A 23,172-nucleotide genomic window follows, 5' to 3' on the forward strand; every position below is an offset into this window, starting at 1 on the left:
GTGCCTACTATGTGCTAAGCACTGAACTAAGAATTGGATATATAAAGATACATAAAACATGCTCCTAGTCTTCAAGGAACTCAAGAGAATGGTAAATAAGATGCATATTAACAAATCAGAATATAGTGTTTTAAGTACTAAGATACATGGATTCTCAAGACTCAGCAATTACCCAAGGAGATTCATCAACTTTGCCTGGTGAACTTTGCCATATCCTGATGAATCTTGGCTTTACTATCACACTTCTTACATTTTGGCCAGATTTTTCCCCCGTACTCCTTACTGCCCAGCTAAGACAAGCCTTGAACACTTCGGTGTGGTTTGGCAATCATTTGGAACTGTCGTTAATTGTTCCCCAACTGTTTCTGTTTTGAACCAAGTTCTGTGTGGCTTATGACTCTTAGCTTCAATTCCTGTTTACAACTGTTCTACTGACTTTTGGACTAGATGATGGCGTTGTGTCTCCTCAGCCTTGACTTACTCAGGATTTCCCTAAAAGACTCTATCTTAGACACTCTTCTCTGATTCTTTCCACTTTGGACTCATCTTGTCAGTTATTCCAGTTTTAAGTGAGTGCGTGAATGAGTGAAAGTCATTCAGTTGTGTCTGACTCTTTCTGACCCCATGGATAGTCTAGGAATTCTCCAGTCCAGAATACTGGAGTGGGTAGCCATTCCCTTCTCCAGGGGATCTTTCCAACCAGGGGGTTGAACCCAGGTCTCCTGCATTGCAGGCAGATTCTTTATCAGCTGAGCTACCAGTGAAGGCCAAGAATACTGGAGTGATCTGCTGGATATTACCAGTCTAGGTATTCTAGTCCTGTGAGGGCTAGACATTTAGACATCTACCATTTAGGGCTGGGCTTTGCTGATGTTGAAAGCTCAGGTGAGCACTAGTCACTTCCATTATGACAAATATTCAGCTGCAGTCAAAACCAGGACTGAGCTTTGCAAAAGCATAAAACAACTTTTCACCAGTATTTTATTCTTTACTGGGGACTGTTCTCCATCCCCTATGCTGATAAGCATGCTCAAGTCTCCCTCACAAACAAGCAAACTCATGAAACAAACTCTTCTTCAGTCCTACAGCTATTTGACTTCCCAGCAAAGTAACCTATGCTGTCATCACCTCACAGCTCCCATTTATTTCTCAGCCATGATGATGCAATTTTTACCCATCACTCTTTGAAACTTAGAATCATTAGTGACCTTTCAGCTGACAGACATGCTGGATCCACTGTTTACTTTTCTGTTGTCCTATGTGATTTCACCGCCACATTCTACAAATATGTCCTCTCACTTTTCTTCCTCTCTAATCCCTTGATTTCCATCGCCCCCATTTGTTTCTGGCTTTCCTTTCAACCTATTGGCTATTCCTTCTTAATGGTTTTCACTGGTTTCTCTTCTTTGGTCTGCTCTTTACAGGCCATTTCTTGATTTCTTCCTCAGTTTTCTGTTTCTGCTCATTCTGTATACAGGACCCGAGTGACTTATCCAGATTGAAAATACTACTATGCTGAAAGACTCTGATGCTTGGAGGGATGGGGGCAGGAGGAGAAGGGGACGACCGAGGATGAGATGGCTGGATGGCATCACTGACTCGATGGACGTGAGTCTGGGTGAACTCCGGGTGTTGGTGATGGACAGGGAGGCCTGGCGTGCTGCGATTCATGGGGTCGCAAAGAGTCGGACACGACTGAGCCACTGAACTGAACTGAACTGATGACACCAAAACTTTTACCTATAGGTCTGACCTCTTTGGGGAGCTCTAGACAGATCTGTCTGCTCATTAAATATCTCCACTTGGAAGTCCCACAAACATCTCGGACTTAAACCTGTCCAAAACCAAATTCACCATCTTTTTCTTCAGACCTCCTCTTCTCCTTATGTATTGTATCATAGTGATTTCTGTAGTTAAAAATCCTTATGTTGGGCCTTAAAAGTCTTATTATGCTTTGGCCCCTATAGACTTTTCTTGCTTTATATTATGCAAGATATTATATCCTCACTACTTGCTCCCTGGACTCCAAGCCTTGAAAGACTATAACATGGTCTTTCAATATTTAGTGTGTATGCTTAGGCAGTTCCTTGATCTTTGTTCAGTTAAATCCTGTCTGCCTTTCTGTGGTTATTTTAAGAACTCATGTTCCTAGAGGTATTATTATACCAAATTATAGCTTTTGTTTACTTATTTCTCCCTTTCCCTCAGTTGCAAAGTTACTGAAAAGTTCTGGGCTTTTCATCTTTGAATTCTCCATGTTAAGCACAGTGTGACAGTATCATATAGTTTAATTTCATCTGCTCACCTAAAGAATACCAAATGCTCTTACCTTTGTCGGTCAAATACCAGAGGATATTCATATGTTAGCTTCTTCTCTGTGAATTTGCTTTCTTCTTTTATTTCTATGGGATATTCAGTAACATCACAAGGCAAAATAAAATCACTTGTCTGTGATAGTTCAAAGGTCCTGTGCTGTCCAAAATATCCACAGTAATGACCATTGAGGGCATGCCAGAGCCTGGGGAAAGGCAAAGGTAGGGAGAAGAAAGTAACTGGAGTTCAGTGGAAGTTACTCTGTTTAGGTCACTTATGTAGATTTTTCTTGGCCCAGCAGGGATTTTAAACTCGAGTCCAGAACCCTACCTATTAAATATGTGGAGCTAATCATAACATAAACATTTTTACTAGTTGGAATTCTAATCTACAACAATTTTGGAAATGTCATTTTAAATCTATACCTATGATAACCACTTATTAAACTCAGAAGACTAGAAATGGATTTTTCCCAAAATAGTAGTGCTCATTCAACTGTCTAATTTCTGTATCAGCTGTCTAATTTCTGTATCAGCATCAACAGAACTTATGGGAGGAGACATCTACTAATGGTTTCACTCTTACCAAAATCATTTCAACTGCCATCTGCATTTTCTACTATTTTGGAAACACCATACTATTTTTTACAACTGAGTTCTTCAATAAGGTGGCAAAAGAAGTGATTCTTTATATATATGCATTATTTCACTCCAAGAGGTCCTTCTAAATAACCCACGTGGTTTAAAGTCATACAGAATGTCATTAGCAAGAGTATGTACCCTATGTCTTATGGAAATAAGACACAAATAAAATTATGTCCGACAGATCTTCCACTTATGTCTTGATTTCAAGCTCAAAATAGCAAGTGATGGAAACAATCATAATGTGCCTACCTCAATGACCCAGGAGGAGAATAATCTAAATGGACTAAGAATAGATTCTACAAAGTCTAGGTAGTATCCCAGTTCGAAGAGGTAGGCACTGAGGAGGAGGTAAAACAGGGGAATCCAGTCAGGGGTCCTCACACCTTACAGTGGCCTGGAAATGTACCCTTCCTTTCATACTTTAATTCCCCAGTGCTACGTAGATGTTTTTATGGACTTCCCAGAGACTTGACTAAAGTGAAATTGACAAGCCTTCTCAACACAGAAGTGAGACAGATGAGGGACTGGCTTCAGGACAACTCTACATTCATTCTGCTGGAGGCAAGGACTGAAGTAATTCTTGGTCTTCTTGTTTTCTGGTGTTTCCTGCTTCATGTGCAATGTCCCCAAATGACTAATCCCATCTCTCAGCCTGGTTTTCTAGGAGTCAGATATAGATTTGGATCTTTACCCTTCTCTAGCCTCTGTCCCAAAGCTAAGCCTTTATTATGCTTTTTCCTATGATAAAATCAATCTTTTGGACAAACAAGATTTAGAGTGTTAAATGCTTCCCTGGTGGCTCAGTTGGTAAAGAATCTGCCTGCAGTGCGGGAGACCTGGGTTCAAACCCTGGGTTGGGAAGATCCCCTGGAGAAGGGCATGGTAACCTCCTCCAGTATTCTTGCCTGGAGAATTCCATGGACAGAGGAGCCTGAGGCGCTACATGCAGTCCATGGGGTTGCAAAGAGTCAGACACAACTGAGTGATTTTCACTTAGACTTAGGAAGTGGCAGTGAGTATTAGCAGAAAGACTTATTTGTGAAAAGAACTGTATTCTGAGATAGCTGTTAAATAGAGCTAAGTTTTTTGAACTGAGTATTTAGGGATAGCTTCACTTGAAGGAATTGTAAAGTAATTCCTCCATGCTATAGATAACTGGTTTGAGCAGGAAAAGCTTATAAACGATAGAGGTGTGCACACATGTAACGTGTGGGGAGTGTGTGTGTGTGTGTGTATTATAATGCCCAATTAACACTTCTGATGACAACTGAAAATAAGCTAGAGCAGAGACTCAAGGGAGAGAGTTTTGGAAAACATCTATAATAATTAAATGTAATTTTCATGTCAGTTCATTTTTCCTATGAATAAAATAACCGATCTCTTTGACAGAGACAGCAGCTCTGTTTGCCCTCAAATAAGATCTTATCTTAAAGATTTATCTTTAACTCGGTATTTCTGAAGATTTTCATCTTTCCATATTTTAAATGTTTTCCTTTTTTAGTGCTTCTTTTCTCAATGAATGACACTAGTATTCATCTAGTTTTATAATGCCTGGAATCATTTGACATCTATCTCTTACCTTCTCTTTCAGTTAAAGTTTATGTCTTCTGAATTTTGCCTCCTGGATAGTTCTCAAATCCAAAATATTTATTCCTACCACTGTTACCACTCCCTGAGTTCACACCACTGTATTCACCAGTGACATCTAACTGGTCTTTGTGCTCCCAATTTCGCTGCTCCAAAATCCATACCTCACACATTATTACTTTTAAAACATATCTCAAATTAAATGAGTGTTAGTCGCTCAACTCCTCTACCCATGGAATTCTCCAGGCAAGAATACTGGAGTGGATAGCCATTCCCTTCTCCAGGGGATCTTCCCAATCCAGGGATCGAACCCAGGGCTCTTGCATTGCAGGCAGATTCTTTACTGTCTGAGCCATATATAAACTCTACTAATTATGTTACTCACCCACTTAATATTTTTTGGTGGCTATTTATCTCAAGGTGAAGATCCAAATCCTGAACAGTGTCTGCTACAATGCTATATGGTCTTGTCCCTATCTGAATCACCAGGCTCAAGCTCATATAGCTAGCTAGGGTCTTCTGAATTTCAGACCATGGTCATTCACACAACATAAAATATTTCTTCCTTTTCATCTTCATTATGTTTAAACTCTTGAAAACCCTTTGAAACCTCTTTATCTCCCTTGAGCTTACCTACTTTTATGCCCTTAAGAGGCCAATTTATTATCATGATTTTTAATGTAATTTTTTTAAGCTTGCATTTTATATTAAAGTATAGTTGATTTAAAAAGTTGTGTTGGTTTCAGGTGTAAAACAGAGTGATTCAGTTATACATGTACATGTATATATTCTTTTCCAAATTCTTTCCTCAGGTTATTACAGAGTATTGGTCTTAGTTCCTTGTGCAATATACTAGGTCCTTGTTGGTTATCTATTTTGAATAGAGCAGTATGTACATGTCAATGGCAAATTCCCAATTTATCCCATCTCCCTGGTAACCAAAAATTCATTCTCTAAGTCTGTGAGTCTGTTTCTGTTTTGTGAATAAGCTCATTTGTATCATTTTTTTTTAAGATTCTGCATTTAAGTGATATCATATAGTATTGTCTTTCTATGTGCGACTTTACTTAGTATGGTAATCTTTAGATCCATCCATACTGCTGCAAAAGGCATTATTTCATTCTCTTTAATGGCTGAGTAATAGTCTATTGTAAATATGTACTACATCTTCTTTATTTGACAGTGGAGATTTAGGTTGCTTCCATGTCCTGGCTATTGTGAATAGTGCTGCAATGAACACTGGCTTGCATGTATCTTTTTGAAATATGGTTTGAATTATATGTAGCAATTTGTCTCAAAAATGGTCATGAAATTTCCTTTCTCCTTCTGTGTGTATATATATATATGTGTGTGTGTATGTATTTTTAGCATTTTGTGTATGTATACTTAGCATCACTAGGCAACTAAAAACAAGTAGGCTTGGTAGAGCATGGCCACTATAGTTATTAATTCTGAAGTAGTAGATCTCTAAAGTCCTCATTAGAAGGAAAAAAAATTATTACTATGTATGGTGACAAGTGTTGACTTATTAAGGTGATCTTTTTCAATATCTACATATATTGAATCATTCTGTTGTATATCTGAAACTAATGTAATATTATCTAAAACCTCGGTTTTTTAAAAAAGCTGATCCTAAGGGGAGGCTTTCTAGAGAATATAATTGATTACAGTCCTAGTAAATCATCTCTGTTTGCTCCAAATGTAGCACTGTGCTCACCCCTCTGAAGTAAGAGGAGCAACCAAGGAAGAAAAGAACCACAAAAACAAGTAGACTTTTAATGTCAATTACATTTTCATTGAAACAATTACTTCACTTTCACTTTTCTCAGTATTAGTTGTTTTTTCCTTTATTTTGTAATGACTTCTCATCCTGTGTATCCTGTAGTCTTCCCTGGGCTTGGGTCTATCTCTCTGAGCTATCCATATTGCTTAATGATTTGAAATAAGTCTATAAGAACACTTGTATTGAAAGTATACCTTTTAGTGTTGATGAGCATGGCATCTCATTTTCTTGAGTGTGGAAAATTACAAATTAGTGACTACCTTCTCAAAGTCCCTTGGTGCCACCTTTTATTTGTTTTAATCAGCTAATCAAGATTCCACTTATGGTATATGCTCAAAGTTTAGCTTAAAATCCTTTACCTCATACAACCTGAATTCACAATATGAAGGTCCATACCTTACTGAGCCATCGATGGAGGCAGTAAGTACCACTTGTTTCTCTTCTACATAGATTATTTGAACAATTTCTAATGAATGAGCACGCCAGGCAAGAAGCTGCTTGAATTTCTAGATAGCAACAATAAAGCATATCTCTTTTAAAAAGTACATACTGATCCAAATACAATCTTGAACAAAAACATTAATCATTAAAGAGCTAAGCTAATGAATGAATGGTGTAGACATCTGTGCAAGACAGTGAAATCCCCACCCCAGTTATCTCTTCTATTGCTTGTTGAGGTACCAAAAATTCTATTTTTAGGTATTTGTTAATCTATGCATATCTCTGGGACAGGAAATATCTTACACCTTTAGCAGCTTATCATTTAACTGAGGATTAGCAATTCATTTAGTTGAAAACTAGTAGAAGACTAGATGAAAGAAAATCCTTAGAAGGGTTGTGGGGGGGCTATATAATATAATATAGTAATATTACATATAATATAATCAGGAGCAGGAGAAAGCAGAGTTAAAAGAAGACGACCAAAGGGGAGATTGGCAAGAAGACTTTTCCTGTTTCCAAGTTTTATCCAGAGATTCCTGGCAAATTTTTTGTTTGTTTTGGAGGGGGGCTGTTGGTGATGATTGCAGGATATATATGTTACTTACATACCACAAAGAATTGACAGAAGGATTGGACCCAGCTCATTCTCTCACAAAGACATCTTGACACTTCAGTATGTGACTTATCCTCAAGTTTAGAGCCTCTAAATTGGCTCCAGAAGAACTTTTTAAACCATGTGGACTAGAGTTGTCATTTGGGAGACTTATTCTATAGTTATATCCCCATAAAACATGTTCCCTCTCTGTCACTGATGAACCCAGACTAAGTCCTTACTTCTTGCTGGTCATCTATGTGGGAGGTAGAATTCTGGCAGCTCAGAGTTCTATGAGACCCAAATTCATTTAGACTTTAACATAGTAAGTTAGGCGTAATTCTTCCAATATTTCTTGACCTTCTGATTCAGTTCCCTATTCTTAAAGAACTAGGGTAAAATCTATACCCTTCTACTTATTTTCTCAAAGCTTTTCAAGAACATTGGTTGCCCAAATGTTCTTTCTCTGCCATGGGACGGAATTCTCTTAAGGCAAGGATTTCATGAATATGGACCATATCTATAGTAAGAAATACATTTTACTTCATGACCCAGTAAACACAAGCGGTACCTGCACAAGCATTTGAAACAAGTTTCAGTATCCTTCACTAAGGATACTTAATCTATATTGTGTATAATGCACAATTGATACTGTCTGTTGTTCTATTGTATTGGGTTGGCCAAAAGGTGTCCCAAACATGATATACTACCTGTCTTTGTGTAGATAGATTTTGCCTACTGTATCTCTTAGACTATTGGTATTCCACAGATCATCTTTTAAACAGTATTGTCTCAAGAGAACTAGATTAACCTCTGATTTACAGACTGACTATTAAGTTTTCACTGTAGTTGCAATCCATAACTGAATCTTGTTTAATGCATGGTACATATTAGTATATGTAATAATGAGATGTTTTATGACCAGAATCCATTGTGCATTTATAAATAGGCAGCCAGATACAAACTGGAAAATCACATTGTTCAAATAAAGAGAAGGTTGAAATCAGGTTGGATAGGGAAGAATTTAGACATGTTATTAAAATAGATCCTCTTCATTTCAATTGGTGAAAATGCTTTAAAAAATCAATCCCACTATTATTCTAATTCAGTATCAACACATTACTTTGTTTTAAATATTTTCTCTGAATTTTGAAAGGTCTCAGTTGCCAGTTTGTAGGAAGTCCACTTGTGAAAATGAAGGTTTTGAATTGTATTTTTCATCTGCTAAAATTAATATGAGAATATTGATAATTATCACAAGTAAGAGAAAACAATTAGATAACCTTCTTCTCATACATGATTCAAGCATATGATTGTTTTTGTTCCTCTCACAGCATGCCATATAATTGATAGAGTAAGTTGAAACTTAGTGCTTTCCATTTGCTGGTGGTAAGTGTTACATGTGGAAAGAGAATTGGATTAGAGGACAGGAACCCCAATTCTGGCTCTGTCTTCATCATTAACTATGATGTGATCCCAGGCAAGCTGCTTTCTGATTTCCCTTCTGCAAACTGAAGATAGTCATACTGAAGCTAAGTATCTGAACTTTATAAAAGCTATAAAGGGTTCTTGGAAACAAAAACTCTGTAGATCAAATGAGATAATGTTTGAAACAATAAGCATTCTAAAACACTCTGCAAGGAATCCCATCCTAATCTATGTATCTATGCATTAATATTAATACCTGTAATCCAAAAACAACATTTCTGTTTAAGCTACTATTTGGCTTTTGGATTTGAAGAATTAACTTACAGGGAAATAAGCCCATGATAAAATAGTGTTTCCTTGCTGTAGTCTTTGATTAGTTTTGAATTTTTATAATATATGTAGATATATTGGTATATCCACACACACACACAAGAAGTGCATTTTTTTTTTTTTTTAGCCATGCTGCGAGGCATCTGGTATCTTAGGTCCCCAATCAGGGATTGAACCCACTCCGCGTGCAATGGAAGCATGGAATCTTAACCACTGGACCGCCAGGGAAGTCCCAGGAAGTACATATTTAAATGGTTATCAACTAAGGATGGTGACATTTACATTGCATTAACACTAAAAATAGAATAACATATTTAATCATAAGGATGATTTTAGACTATAGGGGAAGAGTTTCTTGAAAATAATAATGTCTGGGTACCAGGTGGGGCTTCTAGGAAAGGTTATGAAACTTCCTTCTATGAAATTGTGTAAGATAAAGGCAATGACTGTGGAGGACTGCCTGATGTATGATGCTCTTAAGCTCTGGGCAGACTCTAACAAATAAGTCAAAACATGACGTAGATGCAGAATGACCAGTGGTGTGTTTGCTCACTCACTCATTCACCCCCTATTTTCTCCAGCAGACCACTGTTATTTGTCATATAGCTTACGTTTCAGTAGTATCACATATGACTTGAGAGTAAGTAGTCTTGTCCTGTATTTCTATCTTTTGTGGCATTTGGCACAGAGAAATGCTCAGTAAATGTCTTGATTCATTAATTAAACTAAAACTGAAGTTCTTACCTTTTCATCATGAGGTGATTCCAAGAAGGAACTGATACTGCAAAGGATAACGTGTCCTTCTGTATGAAATTTAAACATTGGACTTTTAAATTAAATATTCTCCTGTCTAAGTAATTATTAATACTACTCAGACTTGTTTTGATTCAAGCGTTTAAGATGGTAAATAAAATAGTATCTGAGAGGTGTAGTGCCGCCGCAGCAGCTACAGCAGGGACTCGAGCAGGGTGATGACCATGCAGGAGGCAGCCTCCCTCTTGGAGACACCGCAGGGCACCATTGCTGCACTGGTTCTGCACCTGCTCCGAGTGTTCTTAGCGATGGCCTGGAAATCTGGGGGTGCCAGCCCCTCAGAGCTAATCCACAACCTCCACAAAAACGGAATCCTCAAGGCAAAGTATTTGAAGTCATGTTGGCCTCAGACTGCTCTCACTATGCAGAATGCAACCTTTATATGGATTCTCCACATGGATTCTTCACAATCTATGGGGTTCCAAGCAACAATCAGTACTCCACATATGCATATGTATGTACTAGAACTTCTGTTTGATCTGCTGCATGAAGGAGCTAAAGCTGTAGGAGCTGGAAGTGGGACCCTTAAACTGCATGTTTTGCATGTATGGTTGGGTCTAGTGGAAAAGTCATAGGAACTGATTACATTAAAGAGCTACTAAACCATTCAGTAAATAATGCTGGAAAGGATGATCCAGTGCTTTTGTTTCCCGGGAGACTGCAGCGGCTTGTGGGGGGTGGAAAATGGAGTATGCTGAAGAAGCCCCTTATGGTGCTGTTCATGTAGGAGCCACAGGCCCAGCTGTGTCCCCAGGCACTAATAGATGAGTTAAAGCCTGCCAGAAGATTGATATTACAAGTGGTCTGCAGATGAAAACCAGATATTGGAGTAATGTGGCAAGCTACGTGTTGGCAGTTTAAAAATGAAATCTCACAATATTGTGATGTGGACAGAAAGGTTATATACGTATATCCTTTTTCAGATTATTTTCCATTATAGTTTGCTGCAAGATGTTGAATATAGTTCCTTGTGCTATACAGTTGTTGTTCAATCACTGTTGTGTCCGACTCTTTGCAGCCTCATGGACAGCAGCACACTAGGCTTCCCTGTGTGTCCTTCACAATCTCCTGGAGTCTGCTCGAACTTACATCCATTGAATCAGTAATGCCATCCAGCCATCTCATCCTCTGTCGTCCCCTTCTCCTCCTGCCTTCAATCTTTCACAGCATCAGAGTCTTTTCCAATAAGTTGGGTCTTCACATCAGGTGGCCAAAGTATTGGAGTTTCAGCTACAGCAACACTCCTTCCAGTGCATATTCAGGATTGATTTCCTTTAGGATTAACTGTTTTTTTATCTCCTTGCAGTCCAAGGGACAATCTCAAGAGTCTTCTCCAACATCCCAGTTCAAAAGCATCAGTTCTTCAGTGTTCAGCCTTCTTTATGGTTCAGTTGCACATCCATACTCGACTACTCAAAAAACCATAGAGCTTTGACTATATGGACCTTTGTCGGTAAAGTGATGTCTTTGCTTTTGAATATACTGTCTAGGTTTGTCATAGCTTTTCTTCCAAGGAGCAAGCATCTTTTGCTTTCATGGCTGCAGTCAGCATCCGCAGTGATTTTGGAGCTCAAGAAAATAAAGTCTGTCACTGTCTCCATTACTGTATACTGTGCTCTGCGTCTACAGTGGGACCTTGCTTGTCTGTTTTATATATATAGTAGTTTGTATCTGATGATCTCAAGCCCCCAATTTACCCTAATTTATCCCTCCTCCCCCACCTCTCCATTTGGAAACCATAAGTTTGTTTTCTGTCTCTGTGAGTCTGTTTCTATTTTGTAGATAAGTTCATTTAAATACAGATAGCTTTAAATACATGCTGTAAATCTACTGGTAATATTGAATGCAAACATAAATAATTATTTTCTACAATCTCCAGAAGACTCAGGCAATTGTTAATACAAAATAATACATTGAGACTTTTGTAACGTAACTTTTGAAATGAAAAATTAGTTTTAAAAGAGGAGACATAAAATTTAAATATTAGTATAATAGCAATATCTGGATGCAGATCTCAAGATTACATTAGAAAGTAATAAGGTTTGGCTGTGGTAAAAAGAAGTGTAGGCTAAGCTTGAGAGAAGAAAAGAAAGCTTAGGCTTAATTCAAAAGAAGAGAGGAAATAGGAAGGAAGCATTAAAAAAAATAGTGTTACATGAAAGAATTAAGACCAACTATATTGGTTATGGACTTCCCTGGTGGCTCAGATGGTAAAGCATCTTGTCTACCTTGCGGGAGACCTGGATTCAAGCCCTAGGTTGGGAAGATTCCCTGGACAAGGAAATGGCAATCCACTCCAGTACTATTGCCTGGAAAATCCCGTGGACAGAGGATCCTGGTAGGCTACAGTCTATGGGGTCGCAAAGAGTTGGACACAACAGAGAGACTTCACTTTCACTTTCTTATTGGTTATAACAATAAAAGTCCCCTATGAAGAACAAATAATCCCTTTCTTCTTGTGCATGACTCCCTTTAGAATGAAGGTCAATGCAACATAACCCTTTTAAGATTATAAATGAAATCTTTACATTATTCCCAATATGCAAATAAGGGAGTGGGAGTCCTATACAGAACTCCTACAGGACTGGGAAAGCAGACTATTGGAGGGCACAGCAAAACCTTATGCTCACCAGGACCTAGGAGAAAGGAGCAGCGACCCCACAAGAGAATAAGCCAGTCTTGCCTGTGAGTGTCCAGGAGTCTCTGGCAGAGCGTGGGTCAACAGTGGCCTGCTGTGGGGTCAGGGGCACTAACTAAACAGTTCATGGAGCCATGGTGTGCTGACATAAGTCCCTTTGCAGGAGGTCACCATTATGCCATTAGCCAAAACTACAAGGAGGGAACACAGCCCCACCCATCAGCAGAAAATTGAATTTAAGGTTTACTGACCATGGCCTTACCCACCAGAACAAGACCCAGATTTCCCCACAGCCATTCCCTCCTACCATGAAGCTGCAACAAGCCTCTAATCCTCATCCATCAGAGGGAGACAGAGTGAAAACCACAATCACAGGAAGTGAACCAAACTGATCACATAGATCACAGCCTTGTCTAAATCAAAGGAACTATGAACCATGCCATGTAGGGCTACGCAAGGTGGATGGGTCATGGTGGAGAGTTCTGACAAAACGTGGTCTACTGGAGAAGGCAATGGCAAACCACTTCAGCATTCTTGCCTTGAGAACTCCATGAACAGTATAAAAAGGAAAAAAAGATGTGATATTGAAAGATGAACTTCCCAGTTGGTAGGTACCCAATATGCTACTGGAGATCAGTGGAAAAATAGGTCCAGAATGAATGAAGAGGCTGAACCAAAGCAGAAAGAACACCCAGCTGTGCATGTCTCCTGTGGTGAACGTAAAGTCTGATGTTCTAAAGAACAATATTGCATAGGAACCTGGAATGTTAGGTCCATGAATCAAGGCAAATTGGAAGTGGTCAAATAGGAGATGGCAAGAGTCAACATCAACATTTTAGGAATCAGTGAACTAAAATGGACTGGAATGGACAAATTTAATTCAGCTTACCATTATATCTACTACTGTGGGCAAGAATCCCTTAGAAGAAATGGAGTAGCCATCACAGTCAGCAGAAGAGTCTGAAGTGCAGTACTTAGATGCAATCTCAAAAATGACAGAATGATCTCTGTTCATTTCCTCGATTACTATCATAGTAATCAAGGTCTATACCCCAAACAATAATGCTGAAGAAGCTGAAGCTGAAGACCTACAAGAAGACCTTCTATGAAGACCTACAAGACCTTCTAGAAATAACACCAAAAATGATATTCTTTTCATTATAGGAGACTGGAATGCAAAAGTAGGAAATCAAGACATACCTAGAGGACCAGGCAAGTTTGGCTTTGGATTACTAAATGAAGCAGGGCAAAGGCTAACAGAGTTTGACCAAGAGAATGCACTGGTCATAGCAAACACCCTCTTCCAACAACACAAAAGATGACTCTACACATGGACATCACCAGATGGTCAATACTGAAATCAGATTGAATATATTCTTTGCAGCTGAAGATGGAGTCACTATACAGTCAATGAAAACAAGACTGGGAGCTGACTGTGACTCAGATCATGGACTACTTATTGTCACATTTAGACTTACATTGAAGAAAGTAGGGAAAACCACTGTGCCATTCAGGTATGACTTAAATCCCTTATACAGTGGAAGTGACAAATAGATTCAAGGGATTAGATCTGATAGAGTGCCTGAAGAACTATGGACAGAGGTTCATAACATGGTATAGGAGGTGGTGATCAAAACCATCCCCAAGAAAAAGAAATGCAAAAAGGCCAAATAGTTGTCTGAGGAGGCCTTAAAATTATGTAAGAAGAGAAGAGAAGCAAAAGACAAAGGAGAAAAGGAATGATAAGCCCATCTGAATGCAGCATTCCAATGAATAGCAAGGAGAGATAAGAAAGCCTGCCTAAGTGAACAATGCAAAGAAATAGAGGAAAACAATAGAGTTGGAAAGAGAATCAGAGACACCAAGGGAACATTTCATGCAAAGATGGGCACAATAAAGTACAGAAATGGTATGGACCTAACAGAAACAGAAGATATTAAGAAGAGGTGGCAAGAATATACAGAAGAACTATACAAAAAAAATCTAATGATCCAGATAACCACAATGGTGTGACCGCTTACCTCGAGCCAGACATCCTGGAATACAAAGTCAAGTGGGACTTAGGAAGAATCAGTACGAGCAAGCTAGTGGAGATGATGGAATTCCAGCTAAGCTATTTCAAATCTGAAAAGATGATACTATGAAAGTGCTGCACTCAATATGCCAGCAAATTTGGAAAACTCAACAGCGGCCACAGGACTGGAAAATGTCCGTTTTCATTCCAATCCTAAAGAAGTGCAATGCCAAGAAATGTTCACACTACCCCACAATTGTACTCATTTCACATACTAGCAAAGTAATGCTGACTTAGCAGCAGCAGCAGGCTTCAACAGTATGTGAACCAAGAACTCCCAGGTGTTCGAGATGGATTTAGAAAAGGCAGGAGAACCAGATAAAATTGCCAACAACTTTTGGAAAAGCAAGAGAATCCCAGAAAAACATCTACTTCTGGTTGACTATGCTAAAGGCTTTGACTGCATGGCTCACAACAAACTGTGGAAAATTCTTCAAGAGATGGGAATACACTTATCACTTTACCTGCCTCCTGCGAAACCTATATGCAGGTAAAGAAGCAACAGTTAGAAACTGGACATGGAACAACAGACTGGTTCCAAATCGGAAAAGGTGTACATCAAGGCTGTATATTGTCATCCTGCTTATTTAACTTTTATGCAGAGTACATCATGGAAATGCCGGGCTGGATGAAGCACAGGCTGGAATCAAGATTGCTGGGAGAAATATCAATAACCTCAGATATGCAGATGACACCACCCTTGTGGCATAAAGTGAAGAAGAGCTAAAGAGCCTCTTGATGAAAGTGAAAGAGGAGAGTGAAAAAGCTGGCTTAAAACTCAGCATTCAAAAAAAAGATCATGGCATCATGTCCCATCACTTCATGGCAAATAGATGGGGAAACAATGGAAACAGTGATAGACTTTATTTTCTTGGGCTCCAAAATCGCTGTAGATGGTGACTGCAGCCATGAAATTAAAAGATACTTGCTCCTTGGAAGAAAAGCTATGACATAGACATAGACATAGACATAAAAGCAGAGATATTACATTGCCATCAAATGTTCGTATAGTCAAAGCTGTGGTTTCTCCAGTAATGTATGGATGTGAGAGTTGGTCCATAAAGATGGCTGAGTGCTGAAGAATTGATGTTTTTGAACTGTTGTGTTGGTGAAGACTTTTAAGAGAGTCCCTTGGACAGCAAGGAGATCAAACCAATCAATCCTAAAGGAAATCCATCCTGAATATTCATTGGAAGGACTGATGGCTGAAGCTGAAATTCCAATACTTTGGCCAATTGATGCAAAGACTTGACTCATTAGTAAAGACCCTGATGCTGGGAAAGATCGAAGGCAGGAGAAGGGGATGACAGAGGACGAGATGGTTGGATGGCATCACCGACTCGATGGACATGATTTTGAGCAAGTCCAGGAGATGGTGATGGACAGGGAAGCCTGGCATGCTGCAGTCCATGGGGTCGCAAAAAGTCAGACACAACAGAGCAAGTGAACAACAACAGTCCTATACCCAATTTAATGACAGAAGAAATCATATGTCTTGCTTTAAATACAGAGCTGGGAATGAAATAGGTTCTCCTGACATCCTTTCATTCTTCTGTTTGCTTGGCAGCTTGGGCATCCTTCCTTTTGTTTCAGTAAATGTCACAGTGTTATCCTATATCCATTTTTATATCATGTAGGTTTTTAAGATACTTGTGGCCAACTGCATAACAGCAGTGACTTACCCGTATTTCCAGTCAGTAGTATTCTTGCACATGAATCAGTGAACAGCGATGTCAGAGAAATGGCAGCATGTTTTGTGAAAGGTAGAATATCTTTCAGTAGTCTTCCCTGTATAAAATATGATAATAAATTATATAAACATCAGTATTGGAGTTGAGATTATAGATAATTTATCCCAAGAGCTATATACTAATTATAACATGATTTCTCTTCTAATTATAGCATGATTTCTCTTCTTTGTAATAAAAATAATTTGAAATTATGATGCTTTTGAACTGTGATGTTGGAGAAGACTCTTGAGAGTCCCTTGGATGGCAAGGAGGTCCAACCAGTCCATCCTAAAGGAGATCAGTCCTGGGTGTTCATTGGAAGGACTGAAGCTAAAGCTGAAACTCCAATACTTTGACCACCTCATATGAAGAGTTGACTCATTGGACAAGACTCTGATGCTGGGAGGGATTGGGGGCAGGAGGAGAAGGGGACGACAGAGGATGAGATGGCTGGATGGCATCACTGACTCGATGGACATGAGTTTGAGTGAACTCCGGGAGTTGGTGATGGACAGGGAGGCCTGGCATGCTGTGATTCATGAGGTTGCAAAGAGTCAGACACAACTGAGCGATTGATTTGAACTGAACTGATATAGACTTATTTCCTTGAAACTAAATATTAGTAAAAGTGGGGTCAACTGTTAATTAGTAGGCTGCAGTCCACAGGATCGCTAGGAGTTGGACACGACTTCACTTTCACTTTCATGTGTTGGAGAAGGAAATGGCAACCCACTCCAGTGTTCTTGCCTGGAGAATCCCAGGGACGGGAGAGCTGGGTGGGCTGCCGTCTATGGGGTCGCACAGAGTTGGACACGACTGAAGCGACTTAGCAGCAGCAGCAGCAGACTCTTATTACTGCAGATCACCTCTATACTTGTAGGTTGTTCTCTGTCACTTCCAATAACCCTCTTCATGCAGTTCCTCAACCCCTTTCCAGTGATATTTCTCCTTTTAAATAAACATGATTTTCAGATTTAAGTGTTTCTCGCTTACTTTAAGCCAGAATGTTGTATTTGTCCTTTCAGAAATATCTATTTTTGAATATTGGCACAAGACAGATTGCAAGAGATTCAAATTTGGCAGGTTGTTTTTCAGTGCTTAGTGTAAATCATCACTGACTTTCATATACATTTCTGTACTTACTTGGAGAATAAAAGTCAAAACATAGGAAGAAAAATTTTGAATCTTCTACTTGCTTCCTGAGATTTAGTTGGATATAATATTTTCTCCTCCTATTGTTCTCACACTTTTATTATTTACCTATTGTGGGGGGAGGGGGAAATGTCACTGCTCCAATACCTGGGTCGTCTCAGGGAAAATCATTGTTTACAGTATTTCATAGCATTTTCAAACCAAGAAAGTGAAGTTGCTTAGTCGTGTCTGACTCTTTGCGACCCCATGGACTGTAGCCTACCAGTTTCTTCCATCCATGGGACTTTCCAGGCAAGAACACTGGAGTGGGTTGCCATTTCCTTCTCCAGGAGATCTTCCCGACCCAGGGATTGAACCTGGGTCTCCCGCATTGTAGACAGACACTTTACCATCTGAGCCACCAGGAAACAAGAGTTTCTCACTAATAAGTTAGAATCAACTGATCAATTGGAGGTTTTATACAGCAGACAGTATGCTGTTCTGTGTTGTCAAACCTCACTATCTGCCATACAAAACTTGCTGTTTTCTGGGTTTCCCTCTAGAAAGGAACCTTATAAGTGATGCCACCTCCCTTGCTGTTCACCATCATCAGTCTACTCAAGATCCTTACTTCTGTCATTTCTGTCCATCTAATTCAAACCCCCTGCCCTACTTTCCACCCCCAAATCATTTAAAATCTTTCAGTAAATGAAAGTTATCCCTTCATTGTAAAGTGTCTAGGACCCTCAGTATAATGTAATAACTTCTTCCAGTGGCTTGGAAAGCTAAATTTTCATGTATATTCCACATTTCAGTGTTCTTACACTCTTTAATGATGTATTCATCATTAATACTATCATGTTATTTAAATCTTAGTTTTCTGAATGCTGTTTTAAGCCAACTTTTTCACTTTCTTCAAGAGGCTCTTTAGTTCTTCTTCACTTTCTGCCACAAGGGTGGTGTCATCTCTGTATCTGAGGTTATTGATATTTCTCCTAGCAATCTTGATTCCAGCTGTGCTTCATCCAGCCTGACATTTCCATGATGTATTCTGCATAAAAGTTAAATAAGCAGGGTGACAATATACAGCCCTGATGTACGCCTTTCCCAATTTGGAACCAGTCTGTTGTTCCATGTCCAGTTCTGTGATTCCTGATGTGCATACATATTTCTCAGGAGGCAGGTCAGGTGGTCTGGGATTCCCATCTCTTTCAGAATTTTCCACAGTTTATTGTGATCCACACAGTCAAAGGCTTTGGCATAGTCAATAAAGCAGAAATAGATGTTTTTCTGGAACTCTCCTGCTTTTTCCATGATCCAACAGATGTTGGCAATTTGATCTCCGGTTCCTCTGCCTTTTCTAAATCCAGCTTGAACATCTGGAAGTTCACAGTTCACATACTGTTGAAGCCTGGCTTGGAGAATTTTGAGCATTACTTTGCTAGTGTGTGAGTTGAGTGTAATTGTGCAGTAGTTTGAGCATTCTTTGGCAGTGCCTTTCTTTGGGTTTGGAATGAAAACTGACCTTTTTCAGACCTGTGGCCACTGCTGAGTTTTCCAAATTTGCTGGCATATTGAGTGTAGTACTTTCACAGCATCATCTTTTTGGATTTGAAACAGCTCAGCTGGAATTCCATCACCTCCACTAGCTTTGTTCATAGTGATGCTTCCTAAGGCCCACTTCACTTCACATTCCAGGATGTCTGACTCTAGGTGAGTGATCACACCATCGTGGTTATCTGAGTCATGAAGATCTTTTTTGTATAGTCTTCTGTGTATTCTTGCCACCTCTTTTTAATATCTCCTGCTTCTATTAGGCCCATACCATTTCTGTCCTTTATTGTGCCCATCTTTGCATGAGATGTTCCCTTGGTATCTCTAGTTTTCTTGAAGAGATCTCTAGTCTTTCCTGTTCTGTTGTCTTCCTCTATTTCTTTGCTTTGATCACTGAGGAAGGCTTTCTTATCTCTCCTTGCTATTCTTTGGAACGCTGCATTCAGATGAGTATATCTTTCCTTTTCTCCTTTGCCTTTTGTGTCTTTTCTTTTCTCAGCTATTTGTAAGGCCTCCTCAGACAACCATTTTCCCTTTTTGCATTTCTTTTTCTTGGGGATGGTCTTGATCATTGCCTCCTGTACAATGTCACTAACATCCATCCATAGTTCTTCAGGGACTCTATCAGATCTAATCCCTTGAATCTATTTCTCACTTCCATTGTATAATCATAAAGGATTTGATTTAGATCATACCTGAATGGTCTTCTGGTTTTCCCTACTTTCTTCAATTTAAGTCTGAATTTGGCAATAAGGAGTTCATGATCTGAGACATAGTCAGCTCCTGGTCTTGTTTTTTGCTGACCATATAGAGCTTTTCCATTTTTGGCTGCAAAGAGTATAATCAATCTGATTTTGGTTTTGACCATCTGGTGATGTCCATGTGTAGAGTCTTCTCTTGTGTTGTTGGAAGAGGGTGTTTGCTATGACCAGTGCGTTCTCTTGGCAAAACTCTGTTAGCCTTTGACCTGCTTTGTTTTGTACTCCAAAGCCAAATTTGCCTGTTACTCCAGGTATCTCTTGACTTCCTACTTTTGCATTCCAATCCCCTATAATGAAAAGGACATCTTTTTTGGGTGTTAGTTCTAAAAGGTCTTGTAGGTCTCTGAACCATTCAACTTCAGCTTCTTCAGCATTTTTGGTCAGGGCATAGACTTGGATTACTGTGATAGTGAATGATTTGCCTTGGAAATGAACAGAGATCATTCTGTCGGTTTTTGAGATTACATCCAAGTACTGCATTTTGGACTCTTTTGTTGACTATGATGTCTACTCCATTTCTTCTAAGGGATTCTTGCCCACAGTGGTAGATACAATGGTCATTTGAGTTAAATTCCCCCATTCTGGTCCATTTTAGTTCACTGATTCCTAAAATGTCGATGTTCACTCTTGCCATCTCCTATTTGACCACTTCAAATTTGCCTTGATTCATGGACTGAACATTCCAGGTTCCTATGCAGTATTGCTCTTTACAGCATTGGACTTTACTTCCATCACCAGTCACATCCCCAGCTGGGTGTTGTTTTTGCTTTGGCTCTGTCTCTTCATTCTTTCTGGAGTTATTTCTCCACTGATCTCCAGTAGCATATTGGGCACTACCAGCCTGGGAAGTTCATCTTTCATTGTCCTAATTTTTTGCCTTTTCATACTCTTCACTGGGTTCTCAAGGCAAGAATGCTGAAATGGTTTGCTATTCCTTTCTCCAGTGGACCATGTTTTGTCAAAACTCTCCACTATGACTCGTCCGTCTTGGGTGGCCCTATATGGCATGGCTCATAGTTTCATTGAGTTAGACAAGGCTATGGTCCATGTGATCAGTTTCATTAGTTTTCTGTGATTGTGGTTTTCATTCTGTTTGCCCTCTGTGGGATAGGGTTAAGAGGCTTATAGAAGCTTCCTGATGGGAGAGACTGACTGTTAGGAAAAATGGGTTTTGTTCTGATGGGCAGGGCTATGCTCAGTAAATCTTTAATTTCCTGTTGATGGGTGAGCTGTGTTCCTTCCCTGTTGTTTGACCTGAGGCCAAACTACGGTGGAGGTAATGAAGATAATGGTAACCTCCTTCAAAAGATCCCATGCATGCACTGCTACACTCAGTGCCCCAGACCCTGCAGCCGGCTACCACTGACCCATGCCTCCACCAGAGACTCCTGGGCACTCATGGGCAAATCTGGGTCAGTCTCTTGTGGGGTCACTCCTCCTTTCTCCTGGGTCCTGGTGTGCACAAGGTTTTATTTGTGCCCTCCAAGTGTCTGTTTCCCCAGTCCTGTATAAGATCTGGCAGCTCTATGGTGGGGTTAATGGTGACCTCCTCCAAGAGGGCTTATGCCATACCCACATTGACTGCACCCAGAGCCCCTGCCCCTACTGCAGTCCACTGCTGTCTCCTCAGGAGACACTCAAACACAGTTCTGGCTCAGTCTCGGGGTCTCTGAGCCCTGGTGTGCACAAGGTTTGTTTGAGCCCTCCAAGCGTCTCTGGCGGGTAAGGGATTCGATTCTAAATGTGATTTCACCCCTCCTACAATCTTGCTGAGGCTTCTCCTATGCCCTTGGACGTGGGGTATCTTTTTTTGGTGGGATCCAGCATTTTCCTGTTGATGGTTGTTCAGCAGTGAGTTGTAGTTTTGGAGTTCTCACAGGAGAAGATGAGCGCACGTCCTTCTACTCTGCCATCTTCATGACATCATCTCCATCACTTCATGGCAAGTAGATGGGGAAACAATGGAAACAGTCACAGACTTTTTTTTTTTTTTGGCTCCAAAATCACTGCAGATGGTGACTACAGCCATGAAATTTAAAAATGCTTGCTCCTTAGAAGAAAAGCTATGACCAACCTAGACATCATATTAAAAAGCAGAGACGTTACTTTGCCAACAAAGGTCAATCTAGTCAAAGCTATGGTTTTTCCAGTAGTCATGTATGGATGTGAGAGTTGGACTATAAAGAAAGCTGAGCACCAAAGAACTGATGCTTTTGAACTGTTGTGTTAGAAAAGACTCTTGAGAGTCCCTTGGACTGCAAGGAGATCCAACCAGTCCATCCTAAAGGAAATCAGTCCTGAATATTCATCGGAAGGACTGATGCTGAGGCTGAAACTCCAATACTTTAGCACCTGATGTGAAGAACTGACTCATTGGAAAAGTCGCTGATGTTGGAAAAGACTGAAGGTGGGAGGAGAAGGGGACAACAGAGGATGAGATGGTTGGATGGCATCATCGGCTAGATGGACATGAGTTTGAGTAAGCTCCAGGAGTTTCTGATGGACAAGAAGGCCTGGTGTGTTGCAGTCCATGAGGTTACAAAGAGTTGGACACGACTCAGTGACTGAACTGATTATTTAAATATCCAGTGAAATATATAGTGGGATGTATTCGTAGCTCAATGTAAAGAAAGATTGGAAATACAGTAGTTGTCTTAGCAGTTTTGATGATTTGATCTTTTGAGTTACAAAATTGACCTAAATTTTTGAGTAGTATTTTCAGTGAGTAGACTGCAAAACCAGCCATTTGGCTAGAAGATTGAACAGTAATAAAATTAGATGCTATATCAAACCTTAGGGGCCTAAGGTTTATTCAATAATCCTTTTTATCTTTCCCGTTTTTTGCTGTTCCAGGTAAATGACAGGCCCTGACCTCCATAGTCCACAAGCGGAGATGTCCGTCCTCATGTGCAGTGACAAGGATAGGTGGTGGTTGAGTATCTCTTTCATTGGTGCCTCCAGGAGGCTTTTTGTCCACTGGCTGTTGCTCTCTCATGGCAACATCTGTTTGCTCACCTGTTGGAAAATTAGTGAGTTATCAGTGTTTGTTATACTTGGCATTTCAAATTTTATAGAATATAAAAGAGGAAGCAAGTAGGAAAATAGAAAAAAAAACTCACATTCTTTTCCCTAGAATTTTTTTTTTTTTTAATCTTAGAGAACTTCAGTCAGTGCAGAGAACAAAAAACCTTTAACAAATGGAATCCTGTATCACTGGAAAAAACTAGAAGAGCTCATTTTGGGTTCTATTACAAAAGCCTCTGCACTGGTAGTTAAAACTAGGTATACATCCAGTATGACTCCTACACAGTCAAAAAAGGCTTATGAATCTAGTATAAGCTTCAGGGCAGCAG

At 39.7% G+C, this 23,172-nt stretch overlaps 1 protein-coding gene and 1 pseudogene across 1 annotated transcript in view; one reads left to right on the forward strand and one right to left on the reverse strand.

Moving 5' to 3' along the window:
• Nucleotides 1-23,172, reverse strand: part of WDR64 (WD repeat domain 64) — a 135,857-nt gene that overhangs the window by 12,277 nt on the left and 100,408 nt on the right. The window contains exons 20-24 of the mRNA XM_068986367.1: nt 22,692-22,834; nt 16,326-16,431; nt 9,863-9,921; nt 6,724-6,833; nt 2,330-2,518 (exon numbers count right to left, since the gene is read on the reverse strand). Of these exons, the coding sequence (XP_068842468.1) occupies nt 2,330-2,518; nt 6,724-6,833; nt 9,863-9,921; nt 16,326-16,431; nt 22,692-22,834 (607 nt within the window). The remainder of the gene's footprint in view (nt 1-2,329; nt 2,519-6,723; nt 6,834-9,862; nt 9,922-16,325; nt 16,432-22,691; nt 22,835-23,172) is intronic.
• LOC138090666 (protein-L-isoaspartate(D-aspartate) O-methyltransferase pseudogene) lies at nt 10,069-12,961 on the forward strand (annotated as a pseudogene).

Source organism: Capricornis sumatraensis, chromosome 14 (assembly GCF_032405125.1).
Source record: "Capricornis sumatraensis isolate serow.1 chromosome 14, serow.2, whole genome shotgun sequence".
Lineage (NCBI taxonomy): Eukaryota > Metazoa > Chordata > Mammalia > Artiodactyla > Bovidae > Capricornis > Capricornis sumatraensis.